Here is a 16,126-nt window from a genome sequence, read left to right as displayed (position 1 = left end):
GGGACCTGCTAGAACGAGAACAAATATGCAAGTGACTGTATGTATGGTATCCTATGCACGTAGTTTCGAAACTACTGTTTGAAGCCGACCGTTCACTTAATCGGGTCAACTTCCAACAGAAGGAAGTTTTGAGTTACTCAGATATGGGTTTTCCGCGGGACGACTGTACTGTACTTTATTGGTGTAGACGTAACATTTGTGGCATGATAATGTGAGGAGAATTACACAGAATGGGTCTAATTATCTTAATTGATCACATGTCTTCAACAATCCGCCAGCAATGACGACAGACCCAATGCCCCCAGATAACTCTATGTTAGTTCCTAACAGTAAACGACAAACGTACACGTCTTTCAACAACGCGATGAACGCAGCTCACCATTAAACACACGGGCAGCAATTTAGCAGCAAGACTAAAAACGATAAGCAACAAGCTTTTCTTACGCTGCATCAGCGCAGGCGTGATAACCCTACACCCACAACATTATTCTCAAGATAACAAAATTGCTACTGCTACATAGCTTAACGAGGCCCATGTTTGCTTAGAGTTATTTCTCTTTCATACATCCCTTAGCGGTTCCAGCAGGGGTTAAGTGTGGCCCGTATCTTCAAGGTTTTTACCTCGGATGATTCCGTTGGTCTCGCAATCTCCGCCACATCTGATTGCAACATGTAATTGACTGTTTTTCTTGGCTAATTACATATGCAAGAACTAGCAGCACTTTAACATATTACCACGCGTATGCTTTTACCACCACAATTTTGTTAATACACAAGTGATGGAGCATAGATACTTCTAAGGCGATCTGCACAAGCAAATCAAGCTGATTTTGATGGATGATCTGGTCATTGATGGACTACTACCTCCTCGTTTGAAAAGGCTTGGGAGTCACTCTGTACAGAAAGGGAGAAAAGGAGATTGCAAAATAGTTACGTAAATGAAGCGCAGAATATAAACAACAGGTCTGTGGGAGTTGCAGTCAGTTGCGTTACAATTGCCGACCAAGGTGGCAGGCCTCTACCTACTATCTTGTCAACTGCCTTCATTAATGTGACCGAAAAGACGTAATGACCTATCACTTGACAAAATCAATATGGCGTATTGGTAGCCTTTGCACCCTCGCTTAACTGCGAAATATTGGCAAACATGATGCACAATGCTCGGGACCAGATAAGATGTAGACCACCCGAAAAATAACGGTCGGGCAAAATGAGTCAATTGTGCTGTAGAGTATATTTCTCAGCGTGTTGGCCCTCAGATACCACGGCGCGGTGCGAATTGCTATCACTTGGTGAAATTGCGCTATAAAACACAGTGCACGCAACTACAGAGTCTACATCACTTTCTATGAACGGTGAAAACAAACTGCAAATCTTTTAACACCACCTTGAAGTGACTTCAATTGTCGTGATGAGGGGCTGTCGATCAAAATCGACCTGAATTCACCCAAATACTGTTCGCAGCAAAATCATATATTCGTCTCAATGGGCATGAATGAGCATTATGCGCAGTGTGCTCAAACAATGGCTGTGAGCTATGATAAAGTAATTGCAACGCAGCAAAACCAGAGATATGTGGAACACACGCAAATCTGATGAGGGAAAAAATATTTTTCTACACAACCATATACTACAAACGCAGTCTTTGCTATCAGTAATTCTTTTTTGAAACCGCGAGAAACTGGACCTTACAAGGTTACAGCGGTGAAACAAAAAGAGACTAGGTTACATTTTGAAAATAACAAAGAGAATGCAAGCGCATCACGTGTCTTATGAGGTTATATTGACGCCATACCATCGTCCCGCTTCTACAAATCAGATGGTCGTCATGAGAGTTTTGCAGACGAAGTTATATTTCTAACAGCTTCCGTGGCTGAGATATCCGCTATTCCGAAGCAACGTCGCGGCTCTGAACCGATGGGGGGTTCTCAGGCCAGGCGATGCTATTTTACATGAGTCATTTTTCCGCCACAACCGAAAGAGCACACGAGAGTCATTAGAGAAAGGGTCGAAACCGTTGTATTCATTGATGAAATAGGGAGACCCACTTTTGTGTCCCTTCATTGTAGGTTTCTGAACAGGTGTGGCTCACATCGAGACTATATTACCTCTGTAATTAAAGCGGTGGGGGTTGTCATGAATGCTGAATCAAACTATAGCGTCAAAAGAGCTGGACTGAGAACAAGCGTTGGGCTAAATGGTCACATCTGAGGCGATGAAAGCAAGCCATTTCCAGGAGAAGAAAAATAACGTTTAGCTTTCGGGGAGCGCTGCGGTACTCGCGGATGCAGTGCATGCATTTGTGCCTTGTATACCCCTTCGCTTTTAGTCGATAAGTACGAAGGGACGGGTTTAAGTGCTGATGGAGAAACGCTGAGCCTTAAAAGACTTAGGCCGGCAAAATAGAATGAACTGGGCAATATCGTAGTATTTGAAATTTGTAAATAATGGGACACAGCCCAAAAGAAGCTAGTTCTTCCAGGAGAGGTGGAGCGTGTAGCAAAATGTTTTTGGTTGTTGATATCAATGTTCCGGGCATTATGATTCTTAGGTTAGTTCTTATAGATCTAGAAGCTTCGTGCAATTACGTACTTCATGTGGCTGTTTAAGCCGCAAGCAAAAATCGGATGTGTTGAACATGACAAATGTACATGCGTATTGCGATGGGTCACGAGCACACGTACTATATGGAGTATGAACTAATTGGTGCACCCCATATGGATGTGGGCTTAGAGTATGATTCAATACAAACCATGCCGTAGATGAAATTGATTGATCGGGAGGCAAAGACTTTTGGCGCTATGCCCTACTCCCTGGTAAAGTCATGAGCGCATATCTGCAAGAAAACAGAGCATTTTCGGAACGGGCGCATATTCGCGATCGCATCTGCGCTGGATGTGATGTGCGCAAATATAAAAGGCGCTAAAGATTGACCCGTGCCCCATTTTAAACTGGCTGAAAGAACTGGGTTGGACTGGCCAATAGCCAATTCAATTAGAGTGCAAATCACGCTGATGTGGCTCGATCCCCCCGCCAATCTTCGTCAACAGGGATGTTGACGTGCAGCCGAAGAGGTGGTATTTGAGTTTACGAGCAAAAGCAATATGCGTAACAATAGTGACTATTCCCAAATTCAACTCGGGCAATCTACATTGTCTGTGACGCTTTAGCCTTTGGAACAGGCCGAGCCTGCAACAAGCGGATGCATTTGTGCATGAACGCGTGAATGCGTTTGATAACCGCAAGCTGAAAGGTGTTGATTCAAATTGCCCTGTCATTAACAAGGCTTGAAGTATTATCTCGTCAAATGTAGGTAAACGTGCTTGGTTCTAATTCGTCTGTGATGTATACAGACCTGGCGTCGGCTCGCACAGCATCGTGGTTTCCCCATTTTTTATCGAGAGTGACTATTATACTTGTTGCCGAGTATGTCCATAAGGTAAGGTATAAGGCGGGTCAGTTTCATGTGGTGACAAAAGCGCTTTCGCGTTGCTCCGACTATGTCACGTAGCCGATCGATAAAGCGATACGAACAGCTTACGGGTCAGACGTAACGTGCGTTCGAAGCGTACGTCTGCACATCTGAACCGCTATGGCTGACTGCATTGCAGCACCTACCTGTATGACATTCAGTGTGCAGTGGTGGCTTTTGATGAGTTTTTCAAGAACGCAAAGAGACAGCGGTGGAATCGAGTTTCTTCCATTCACCAATTTTACGGTTAATAACGCAGCATATGCCAGCCTTATTTACGCTATTGGCTTGGTTAACCTTTGGGATCACATGACCGACTTGAAAAGGCTCTGGACTTCATAAGCGACGAGTTGTCGATAAATATCTATTTGCTGCTACCAGAGTTTTTACACATTGTAGCGTCATCAGTGATTTTGTCTCAATAGGATTGTGCATGAAGCTCAGCGCTATAACTGATAGCCATGACAGACAAAATCAAAATTCTGATGCCAAAGGCAGGTGAAATACAAACAAAAATGTTGTGGGGGAGGTGATATGGACAAAATTCATTTACTTAAATATTTGATGTCTGTGATCTATAGAAACACGTTGCGACCGCGCTATATCGGACTGTTTACGGTCGTAGCAAAAAAGATATTGAATTATACTTTGAATTTCAGGAAGTTAATACAAACACACCCAGTGTACTAGGTAGGCTTTCTGGGCCATACCACGATCTCGCTCTTACGAGCCTGTCTAGCGTTAGGAGCTATTCGATGAAGACAGGGCAGAATCTTTGCCACCCTAGAGCTGAGCAATCTTCTGCACTAACGCAGCAACGCGGTACAGAATAGACAATGGTGCCTCAAGCCAAGAAGTGCGGTGGCGGGCGTTGAAAAAAAATCTAGCGCGTCTCAACTCCATTCGCGCATCGTGCCTCGTTTAGATGGCCGATTTGCTGCCAAAACTGAAAGTTCCACAGGAGAATAGCGGGGTACACTATAACGAGGTGCTATCGCGAACCGGCAGGTGCACCAGGGATGTTACCAGTAGCGGACAGCGCTTCGCTAAAGCGGAGTTGTGAATCCTTACGGCATGTGGAATGATTCGGTTCTAAATCAATGTGCAAACGGAGCACGGTTTCATTGACAATCTAGTCAGCCTCTACAAGCAATTTTTCTTCATGGTTGTTGGGGGTTCCCAACTATTGCTGTGACTCATGGCAATTAAAAGGGCTCGCGGTGCAACTTTTGGAGACTTTTCCGCTCGAACCAAGATCCGAAGGTCTGCACAAAAAGTATCATGATTACCTTTGGATGTATCAAACCGCAACATCGACGGAATGATTTTGGTAAGAGTCGGTATGACAATTGGTTTTGAAGTAGATCAATTGGCTTAGCTCAATAGCTGAGCATCACCGTGGTGTGGCAACACCTTTTTATGCTGAAAAAGATACGTGCTTTAAAACTCGTGCAGAGGGAAGGCGCTGTGCAGTGACCGTATCCACATTGCTGGATGGCTAGACTGTAAGTGTTCTAGTCAGGAGTACTTGAACGGGGCTTGAATAATTACTGCGACTGTTTTCATCGGAGAACACATCAGTGTCCTCACTGAGAATTGTTTTAAAAACGTCAATTACAAGTACTGTGCTTTTACCTGAGGCTTGTCGAGCATTTGATAGAGTACAAGCGATGAGAATCCCGATGCAAGCATACTCTAAGGTGCAGGCACGAAAAAGAGCAGAGGGTATATTTTACTCTAGACGCAGTTGCGCGAACACATTAAATTGGAATGCCCGAAAGGACGAAAGTAGTGGTTCTGGTGAGGATAATGATAATGGGGACCGCAACAAGGTTTGCCGTAATCTTGCACAGGGAAAGTTTTAACATAGAGAGTCCGCATTAACAAAGCAGACTAGGAGCGAAACCGAGGTCCTCTAGAGTAACCAGATATATAGGTTTTTTCTCAAGAGTGAAATACACAGAGGATTCATATTATAAATGTAGTGATACTTACTGTATACATTTACCATAACCCAAATTAGACTGGCTTTATTTGATTGACGTCTGGCTAGCATCACAGGCATTTTCCTCACGGAGGCTCCATCATCATTATAATTCCGACACTTCGATTCTTATGAATATTCATGACTGCACAAAAAAGCATTGTGAGTTTCGTAAGAGGGTTCAGCAATGTAATTGCTATGATTGTACTAGTAATGTTAAACAAGGTAAGATTCAGTTGTCATTGTCTTCCAAACATACTGCGCAAAATTGGGTGCTCAACGAGTAACCCCATACTAGTGTGACATAAAATTCGATTTGGAAGATTTTGAGCACCTAAAGTTGCAACCATTTCTTTAGCCAATGAGTGAATTTATCAGCGCCTCATAAAACACGACCAATCAACGTTGGTGCTGAAATTGTGTGCTAAAAAAATATTTTCACATCAAAATTCTTTTGGAAGTATTAAAAGTAATGATGTATTTGGATTAGTTGCCGTCAATTATGTCTATGTCCTCTGCTGGTAACACTTTGGTTTTCAAAGAGTGCCCTCTATTAACATTCCTCATTTCACAAAAAATCAAATCTTTATTGCCCTACACCAATAACCAGGCAGAGATACTAAAAATCCATACGGCAGTGAAATGCGATCACCAACAGCAGCCAAAGTGCTGGCTGAAGTTTATCGTCTGCACCACATTCCACTACCACCCATCACGCTACAAGCTCTTTTGAAGCGTGGACCTCGTGCCAGCCCCGCCACTACCGCATGTCTGCAAAGTGATCCTGAGGCTTTGGCCAAGTGGCGCGTGTTAAATGCGCCTGCCATCGTTACATCTGCTCAGTTACTCCACCATGAGGTGCCCATTCGCATTGCACGCCGCATTGTTGATCTCGAAAATCTGCCGGACGAGTTGCCACAGGCCGCACCTATTGTGTCGCTTCGAGAGCAACTCCTGGACAGCTTTGATCGGCTTATAAGCTGCCCTTTGCCCGTCAACCTTGCAAGCGAGCATGAATTTATGGAACTGCACCGCAATCTTCGTAAACAACATGCGTCTATGCACGGTAACATTGCTCAAGCTGTCCAAGCGCTCGATTACGAGCCACAAGGTCTGAGTGAGTCGCTTGATGACTTTTACAACTCGCGCATTGGAATTCGCATGCTTGTGGACCAGCACGTTGCAGCTCAAGCACCTAGAGTTGGATTTTCAGGAATTGTAAACGACGAAACTTCACCAGTTCAAATCGCTCGCGACATCGTGCGCAAAGTTCGCCCTTTGTGGCTCGATCGTCTTCAAGGGGACAAACTGCCCGAGATCATCGTCAGTGGTAATGAAAACGCCACGTACCGCTACATACCACAACATATTGAAATCATCTTGTCTGAAGTACTAAAGAATGCGGTGCGTAACAGCGTCATGGGGGCTAAGAAAGCTGGAGCACAATCGCCTTCACCTGTAAATGTATTGATTTCTGGTGGCCCACACGGCGTTTGTGTCAAAGTATCAGACCTTGGTGGTGGCACCACTCGCCAGGAAGCTAATGCTCTGGCAAATTATTACCAAAAGGCTACGTCGCCGTCAACATTTGGATACGATCCCGTTGCAGATGTACTAGAGACTCGTGCTAGCGGACTCGACTTTTCTGATTCATTTGGTTTGCGGATTGCTCAGCTTTATGCAAAGTACTTTGGCGGAGAGCTAGCGATCATGCCCATGGAGGGGCACGGTGTGGATACATATATTTACATGAACTGCCTGACTGGTGCTTCGAAGATCAAGTAAGTTTAGCCGAGTACCGTAATCCGAAGATGATAATTGGATTTAACTTAGCTTCGTCGGGGCTATGCGGATTTCTACTCTGAAGTATTGGCTGTCAAATTAAATGTGCAAGATACTGCAGTCTAAGTTTAAACCGTTAATCGTCATCAAATTCGTTTGATTCTGTAGAAGCTTGATACGCAATGCGCGCCGTTAAGCTATCACCGGATGATGATCTTGTTGGAATCCTTTGCAGCCGATACTAGTAAGTGGAACAAAATGACATTAGATTATTGAGAAAGATTGATAAATAATAGTATGGCAGGGCTATAATCACTGGCATTAATTGCATAGCAGAGTTTGCTTGCAACCGGCACCAAATCTACCGTCAGATGGAGCTACAAGAAATGAATGTAGTCCTTGAGTAAAGATAATCCGGGCCGAATTCAATAATATTGGTCGTCAAGAAAGCGACAAATCGTGACACTGAATATGACAACGATGAATATGAGCAATGTAACTCGAGATTCAGCATTTATTTCTATTGAATTTAGATAATATATTTACGCTATAGGCAAGAATTTATTCGACAAACTCCTAACGGTTGGAAAAGCCTTAAACGTAAAGCTCATTGCAGTCTTGATATGGTTGATTGGTCAGGTGTCACCTTTTGCTATGTGGCTGATTAAGTTAGGTACAACCTTTGCTTCAGAGATTGCATGGCCGCACTTTTAACATAATTGGCTATTCTAAGTGGAAAAATGTAGCGGTCGCGTGTGGAAATGCGAGATTTTTATCATGGTTAGTATATCACCACCGCACGCTTTGAGAAAAAAGCGCCCATCGCCATTAATTTAGTTGCAGTCTTTGAAAACAAAGTTGGACTCTAGTCAACCTACGAAATATCACATCGGCACACTTTTCAGTGAGGTTGGTGACCACACTATGTAAAGCAGCACCTGTCATGTGTCATACACCTATTGCAACGCTGTGGCTGTGGCACCGTTTAACGCGAAGAATCGCGCTCACAAACGTATCGAAGATGTTGTCTTTTGGTCATTTGCCAGACCCCTTGTCAGAGGTATACAGTATGACTAGTTATCCAGGGATGCTAGCATTTTGGACGGTTGGAATAGGGTTTAAGGATAATTTAGGTTTATGGTCCATTCCTGGTGGCGCAGAAGAACGGTGTCTGAAAATGAATTCAGGGGACCCACTTTTTTGGGTGATCAATCAACGAAGGTGAGAATGCAGATTAAAAAAATTCTATCATGCTTCATTGCAGCTCACCCATCCTAAAAACTGTTTGTTGCACCAAGACCGTGGCTTATCAAATCATACCCAAATTATTATCATTATTAACAATGCACCAAGTGTAATGTGAATTTCGTACACTGGTATATTATTCTAGTTGCCTCATTACAACCTTTTTTCTCGAAGACATAGGCCACATCGGGATTCAGACTTGAAGACAATGCCCCCCATGCAACAATTATGCCTTGGCTGTCTGCCCTTTATCGTTCCTACTCTTCAAAGTAAACTTGCAGCAGGAGTCGACTCTCATACACAAATAAACGGATTACGATCCTGCCTAATGCGCGGTCTTTGCCATGAATTGCTCTGCTCTTCAGCACGCTGATCACAATTTCATTACTTACGATATTAACCTGTCTGAAAATATCAGCTTGCTTTATCGAGCGCAAGGGTCGCGCTGACTTTGGTAAATCACTCAATTGTACATTTTAAATCCGTCCGAAGATGGCCGCTACCCAGGCGCGCAGCTTTCATGCTCTACGAATGGGCGCCTCCTGAAGAGAAATGTGAGCGGTAAAATGTTGCTCTTCAACCGTCTTTATTCATTTTGAATGGACCCTGGGTACTTAAAGCAGGAAAAACTAACTCTAAAACCAGACTCCATTTTTCGCAATGGGTGAGAAAAGCTTGCCGTCTCACCAGTATTATGGGCTCACAAGTAAGCTTACGCGAAGCGGAGCCCGCCTGGAATGTCATCTTATGCCTGGCTCTGAAAAGAGCAAAGCAAAACGCGGACGTGGAGGTGACAACCCAACACTTCAACCTCCTGAGATTTTTAGTCCCACTGACTCCCTTGAAAAAGCTATAAGTGCCGTGTTCGCCGTAGTTTCTTCCACTAGTGAAATGTGCGTCACAATGGGTGACTCTCATCTCCAAAGTATATAAATATTGAGTGTGCGCGAGTTTGGTTAAGCTTTGGTTGGCATTAGCCAATCCTAAGCAAAGTATAAAATCGACCTCCAATAAAATATCCGACGGGGAGAAATTCTTTCACTTGGCCAAGTAGTGGCACCCTCTGCAAATGATCTGGCTGTACAACAGCTATATGAGCTTTTACCACTAGCATCTCAGTCTACTCACTGAGCTTGCGTTGGCTAATGTAAATTTTTTTAGTGCACCGGAAAAGTCCGATTTTTGTGCACCGGAAAAGTCCGATTTGGCAAAGCAATCGCATGCTACATTTGTTGCCAATTTTCCGGTGTTAATAGTAAACGAAGTATTACATACCAGCGTGCATTCTTATGCGCGACCTGCTGACGCCCGCACGCCACACTTTTGGCTCCTTTTAAAAATGGTCCATGATGTTTTCATCTCGACTTTTTTTCCGGAGAAAAATTTCATCGTCGTCCTGGCTTTCAGAAGGCTCGACCTTTACCACTAGCATTCCACGGGGGTATAGTCTGTTCTCCCCTTGACTTCATTTAGGCATGTCTCATCAGCGCATTATAAGTCTGGTGTGTGCTTTCAGTTGAGTGATTATCGCATTTAGCTTTTTTGCAATCGGCTCTCTACTGCGTAAGGACCCTAAACTTACAAATTGTCCGGGCACACAAACTTAAATATCCCAAAGTACATTCCAATAACTACCACGGCTCGGATTGTAAATTTAATTTGTGTTCTATTAAGGTCACCAGGGTCGCACCATGCATTCTGTACATATGAACCTTTGATCAAAACAGTTTGCCTTAACAAGTGCACGGGGGCTGAGGATGTTCGCTTCACACAAAAGCGAAACGGAGATTCTCTCAGATAAAAAAAAATTGTTTGATTTGCAATTCAATCAAAGGCATCAATCTAGGTTTTTTTGTAATGCTTAAAACTTTTTTTGTCGTACCTGATCTTATAATATTGCTGCGTTCATGTTTTGTGGTGCGATTAGCAGCCAATATAAATTACAGACACGTTTCAGAGTCCTATCGATTACGTATATACTGACACTTCGGAGGTTATGAACGTAAATACAAAAAATACAAATATGTAATGTTAATTCTATACAACTGATATTATCGGTTTCGATACAATTATACCAAAAATGTGAGTACAATAGTACATTAATCACCTCGTCTCAAAGATTTATTCTTTGGAATGTCCCACCATCATCACTAGTAATAAAAATTAGGTACTTTTGTGCTCAATTGCACAAAAGTATATTATTTTCTGTACACAATTGGACAATAGCGAAATGTGTATCTATCAATAGTTGAGTTTGTACCCCTTGACCCTTTTCGTCACTACGATGATGATCTAATAGGGTTCAGACATATTTTTTCGTTTTGAGACGCTGTGCAAAAGTGGACTCTCATTAAACGCTCACAAACTCTTACACTTTCCGTGAGCAGAGGTCCTACTTCTTTGAGCATAGCCACTTTTTCAAAAATCTTCATCGGAATCACTGGACCTGCAAGAAAAGTGCGGTCCTTACATGACGAACTTTGGATCCGTTCTCGGTAAGCATCCATTCTAACAGGATGGGTCACCTGGACATGCTGAAAACTTGTCACGACACCTTCTCCCTCACTAGGTGTCCAACAGCAGAGTCAAAAATTCTCTCGCCACCTTGTCTCTATTTTTACACAAACATTATGCTCCGTGCTAGCTTATAACCGGTGGAAGCCGTGACATCCTGCCAAAATTACAACATCAGCTAGCCTGTCATCAATAAACAAAACCTAGCTTAAGCTTGCCCGTCTCTTTGCGAAATTCGCAACAACTTTTTTCAACCCGAACGCGTCGCTATAGAGGATTGATCCTGTCGTAAGTTGTTCACTGCGAGTGGCGGAAAACGCACATGCTATGCGTTTAGAAGTTTTGATACAAGAGAGAAAATGCGTGTCTTCTGAGCTTTTGGGTAAAAACTTTGTCTGAGTTAAACTTGCGCTCACAACAGCTGCTGTATTCTGAATAATATCATTGTTTGGTAATTTTTTCGCACTATGTGGGAGTAGAGGTGGTACCCCGCCGCGTCAAGTATTTTGCTGATTATACCCCCGCTCATATTTAGGGGATAGCTATGACAGATACAATCCAGGTCTCAAACGTATAACAAAGTAAGGTCCCAATTGCTCCTCTACATATCACTGCGGTAGGTGCCATTTCCTTTCTCATATAAAGGTGACGTACCCAAATACGCCAGGGCAATCTTGCCGAGGTGTAGCAGTGAATTCCCATGAGGTTTTTCAGCGAGGGAATTTGTGCCGCTTTTCCGATACTCATAACAGTCTTAGTGAGCCAGCCTACTCTCTCCCCGCTGACATAAAATTAGATTCAAATGAGTACGCTAAGACCGACTGGGTGGAACGATTTATGGCTAAGCAAATCCAAGTGAAACACAGAATGGGGTTGAAGTCAAAGCGCAACTTGTTCATTACCTCGCTACGCCTGTGAATTATATGATGCAATGTGGTCGCGAATTTCTTGTGTCGTCTGCAGACACTGCACATGTAAACAGACAAGACACGTTAAATATACCTTAAGGAATGACTACATACTCGTGTGCGCTTTGCCTGCCTCTGGAGCTGGCATATTGCTTGAACATTCTGCTATGACAGCGCAAGTACTGTAATTTAGGCCTCACACATTTTGTACAATTGTATTCATATACAATACGTTACAAATGTACGAATTTCGAATCGCACTTGCTGTAAATTTGAATGATCACAAGTACAAAACCTACAAATATTTCAAACCTCGAGAAGGAGGACCCGAGGCTGCTAGCTGCACGTTAAGTGTGACTATAAAAGATGTAACGCCTGTATATTGAATTTTGTCTACTAATACATCAAAATACTCTTGCAAACTAAAAGTAATCTGACAGCGTTAGATCAGCAGATACGCTCGCGGCTTAGCTCCTGCTAGGAGTGCTCTGCGTAACCTTTGTGCATTTTATGATACAGTAAAGCTTCCACTTCAAAGTGCACGACAAAATCGCTGTACAGACTCTTAAAAATAGTGTCGCACACTAAGCATATGGTACTCAATTGCATTAATATGAAGTTTGTGAATTTGCGATGAATGTTGTCTGGCCGATGTGTATGAATTGCCTCATCAATTGTCGACATCATGCAAGTTCCAATATTCGTGGCGACGCAAAAGCACAATAACATCCGCATTGAGCCAAATCAATTAACATCTTACGCTGATGTAAACTCAGCAGAACGAATATTCGGTCTGCCATTGTCTGTGAGAGATGCGAAAAATACCTTGTTGTGGTCAACGACGCATATTCTGTATCGACCACGACAAACCAGTATTGTCTGGACTGCACAAGAGCTTACTGCATAACAAGAATCTTCTTAAAGTATGTGGGGATTTCTTTTCTGCTTTATTCGGGTAGGACTTGAACGCAATGTATAAAATTGTTATGGAATAGGACGAACCATCACAAAGAACATTACAATGCCAATCTATATTCGAAAGTGTTTGCATAGCGGCCATCACGAGACTAATCATCTCAGCCTCGATGCCCATTCCTTCTGCTGCGCCTCGGCACCATATGACATATTTTAATCGAAACGATTAGCGAAGGGTCGTTCAATGTCACTATAATTTCCACGGTACTTGTGTAAGGAATTGACCAGGCCAACCATTATATAAGTTTCACTTAGGCAAAGTCAATGACTTCATAAAAATGGACTTGGTAGCTGCGGGATGTGCCTGAAGACCAATTTTCCGAATAAACAATCCCGGATAGAAGATTTTGTTGTGGCTAAACACACACTTTCTCGATCGGCGAACAGCATGTCGAAGCGCATACATGCTTGCTAATGGTTTGGTGTGAATGTTCACTTGCGACTGTTCATGCTATACACAACTTCATATGCCTGTGCGCCAAGAAACATGTAACATGAGGTCTGATACGGATCATCTACGTCGCTGGCGTGATTAATGATTTCTGTGACAAAACAGACAACTATCAAAGCATCTTGATCAAATATACCTCCAAGAAATGATTCGATGACGTAACGAGTTTGCCAGAAATTAAAAGACGATAATCCCCCGTCTATAATAAATCCTTTTAGTTTATCTACTACCATGGACCTTTTTAGCCCCACACGGCTTGTGCATCAGACCATAGTGCAGACTCAGCAGTACAATACAATCGCGACAAATTTTTATATTGAAAAACTTCGGATCTAGCCTTATTACTTGTGCATTACAGTCATCCGTCTCCACAGAAGACCGCGCCGGCGTAAACACATCTTGCAGCAAATATTTACCAATCGCTAGCAATGTACTTGACGGCCACATCATACCATCGCTTATTCCTGCCTTAGAGTCCATACATACTACTTCTCGCCTGGTCTTGTGATAGTGGCTAAGCTGTTGTTGGCTCGACATATTTCTCGTGTTATCTTACATAGAACTTCGATCTTACATTCCCGCACGAGGTGCAGACAATAATTTTTCTAGAGATGTGGCACTCGCGAGTGGTAGGGAGCAAGAACGTGTCTCCCTCATCCCTCAGCATAGCAGAGGCACATCGCCTATGGTGCGTCAGTAGAGCTCAACCCGACAGGCCCTCGCGATACGAAGTATTAAGTGTGGGTTTGATGGGCCCTAACCGCTTTCTTTAAATCGGAAGGGTGAATATTAAAAGACCCTGGTGTCATTCGCACCCGTTTTGGATACTTTTTCAACCTAGTAAGTGCGTTCGATTTTCAAAGAACGTCTACTGCCATCGCGACGATAAACTCACTCATCCTATGGACTTCGTCAGCCCCCTGATGGGTGAACAGAAATTCCGCGCCATTGAAGGGCAAGTTTTGGTGGTCTGAACTGTCGTGGAATATGACGCTTTGACAGTCGCAATGTCAATAGAGCCTGTTTTAGAAAGTCTAAAGTTTAGTGTACCTGCGCTTTTATATTTTGTATACCACTGACACGACGCGCCCATGCTCCGTCTCTAAGCGCTGTCAAATGCACAGGCTTTTTAAGCGTGTTTGATTTTTGTTATGACTGATCATTGAGCATATCTTTGCCAAGAATACACATCAGCCATTGATTTAAAGAGAGAGGCAACCATGTGCAACGTGAGAGTTGAGTACTTGCAGACGGCATCACGCCAACAAACGCACTGAGGATGGATTCGTACGCCTGGTCAATGGGCGGAACTACAAGCCTACATGGTCAAAGCGCTTAGAATGGTCATCGATTTTCAAGTAATGTCATTGTTTATGTCCAAATATAAATGTTTATGTTTAAAATTTAGAAAATAGATGTGCTCAACGGGCCTCTCCCTTTTCGGGTCCCATTGTCCTCACAATACCAGTACTACAGGACATCTACGCTTCGCGAAATAACATTTAAGTATAATATGTTTATAGACATCTGCACCAAGAAATATGATAGAACAATACATACGCGTTACGACGACTCCGCACGTGGGACGTCCATGATACTTGCGATCTGATAGACTTACGTTGTGCAATACGTAAGGTTTTTGATTGAAAAACGTCCAAATTAATACATTACAAAAGCAGAACCTGTTACACTAGGAGACACTACTCGTTGATTCGACTTCCGAGTATTTCGAATGAAACATCATGTGATTTAATATCATTCCCGAGATATCAAGATGCGCTTAATCCTTATCAGGCGGCGGGAACAATCCCAAATGCTGCAGCTTCTGCTCCGTCCAGGAGAGAGACACCGCTTTAACCGTCAGTGCCCATTCTCGCGCTCGACCACCGAGCTTAGAGATAGCTAGCACCATGCGCTGTTGCTCGGTCTGGACCATGGCGGACGCCATAGCCACCTCAGCCTCTCTCGCTCAGCGCAGAAAATCCTCTCCATCCTTACATTCGAAGGTCATAACCTTCACCACGAGTAGCCTAATTTACGAGGAGTCATCCGCCATCGACGGTGGCGTCATGAACGCACATCTTCTGCTCAAGGTGCTCGAGCGGAGCATTTTCAAAGCTTGAAACGCCTCTAGGTGCGCGCTGATCGCTTAAGGTGTTTGCGAAGCGAGGTGTTGCACGCCCTCAGGGCCAAGCTGAGACATCAGCTTTTTAAGCCCGTCCTGCATGCTCTAGGATAAATAAGAGAGCTGCTCCATCCTCACAGAGGATCAATCGTGACGAATTAGGTAAAGATTGACCATAAGTGATACCAAAAGCAGCGGAGCTGCCGTAGCTCTTTTGCTTAAAGAAAGCTAAACTATAACGAGTACAAGTGTAACTGATCGCAATCCGCTTACTCCAAGAGTAACCACAACCTTAACCAAAGGCATATGGACTCGTCCGTTCAAAATGTTAACTGTATTTCTTTGTTTTATTTGCGGCAAAGTCGGCTATAACTAAATCTATATTCTTACAGTAAAACATGATTAATTGTAACGAATTTTTACGAATAGTGATCGGTCTTTTATTTATTTGTAGCCTCAAGAAATTGATCACTTTTGACAGGAGGTCTACAATTCGTAGAGGGTTACTATATCTCGACGACATCAACGTCATCCAAGGCTTGGTCTAGTTCGTCTACATTGAAAGGATCATCCTCTCTTTCACTGTCGGCATTGCTCCACCTTTGCTGAAATTTCCACCCGTAAACATCATGGTTCCAAACAAACCACTGTGACGGGCTTTTGTGAAATT

At 43.3% G+C, this 16,126-nt stretch overlaps 5 protein-coding genes across 5 annotated transcripts; 2 read left to right on the top strand and 3 right to left on the bottom strand.

Moving 5' to 3' along the window:
* Positions 1 to 4,397: 4,397 nt before the first annotated feature.
* PHALS_06333 (uncharacterized protein) lies at positions 4,398 to 4,681 on the top strand (the record flags this gene model as incomplete). Its single annotated transcript, XM_024719600.1, has 2 exons — positions 4,398 to 4,531; positions 4,609 to 4,681. 2 exons carry the CDS (start codon positions 4,398 to 4,400, stop codon positions 4,679 to 4,681), a joined length of 207 nt encoding a protein of 68 aa, XP_024584883.1.
* A 1,417-nt stretch (positions 4,682 to 6,098) lies between these two features.
* PHALS_06332 (mitochondrial pyruvate dehydrogenase kinase) lies at positions 6,099 to 7,241 on the top strand (the record flags this gene model as incomplete). The annotated part of the gene is made up of 1 exon (XM_024719599.1): positions 6,099 to 7,241. The coding sequence occupies one exon, from the start codon at positions 6,099 to 6,101 to the stop codon at positions 7,239 to 7,241; it is 1,143 nt and encodes a 380-aa protein (XP_024584882.1).
* Positions 7,242 to 9,456: 2,215 nt separating this feature from the next.
* On the bottom strand, positions 9,457 to 9,768 carry PHALS_06331 (uncharacterized protein; the record flags this gene model as incomplete). The annotated part of the gene is made up of 3 exons (XM_024719598.1): positions 9,457 to 9,546; positions 9,612 to 9,706; positions 9,759 to 9,768. 3 exons carry the CDS (start codon positions 9,766 to 9,768, stop codon positions 9,457 to 9,459), a joined length of 195 nt encoding a protein of 64 aa, XP_024584881.1.
* Positions 9,769 to 11,100: 1,332 nt separating this feature from the next.
* Positions 11,101 to 11,744, bottom strand: PHALS_06330 (uncharacterized protein; the record flags this gene model as incomplete). Its single annotated transcript, XM_024719597.1, has 4 exons — positions 11,101 to 11,154; positions 11,216 to 11,428; positions 11,569 to 11,598; positions 11,652 to 11,744. 4 exons carry the CDS (start codon positions 11,742 to 11,744, stop codon positions 11,101 to 11,103), a joined length of 390 nt encoding a protein of 129 aa, XP_024584880.1.
* A 1,806-nt stretch (positions 11,745 to 13,550) lies between these two features.
* Positions 13,551 to 13,868, bottom strand: PHALS_06329 (uncharacterized protein; the record flags this gene model as incomplete). Its single annotated transcript, XM_024719596.1, has 1 exon — positions 13,551 to 13,868. The coding sequence occupies one exon, from the start codon at positions 13,866 to 13,868 to the stop codon at positions 13,551 to 13,553; it is 318 nt and encodes a 105-aa protein (XP_024584879.1).
* Between the last annotated feature and the right edge of the window lie 2,258 nt (positions 13,869 to 16,126).

The sequence above is a fragment of the Plasmopara halstedii genome (assembly GCF_900000015.1).
Source record: "Plasmopara halstedii genome assembly, contig: Scaffold_2956, whole genome shotgun sequence".
In the NCBI taxonomy this organism is placed as follows: Eukaryota; Oomycota; class Peronosporomycetes; order Peronosporales; family Peronosporaceae; genus Plasmopara; species Plasmopara halstedii.
This window is presented reverse-complemented; position numbering and strand designations above follow the sequence as displayed.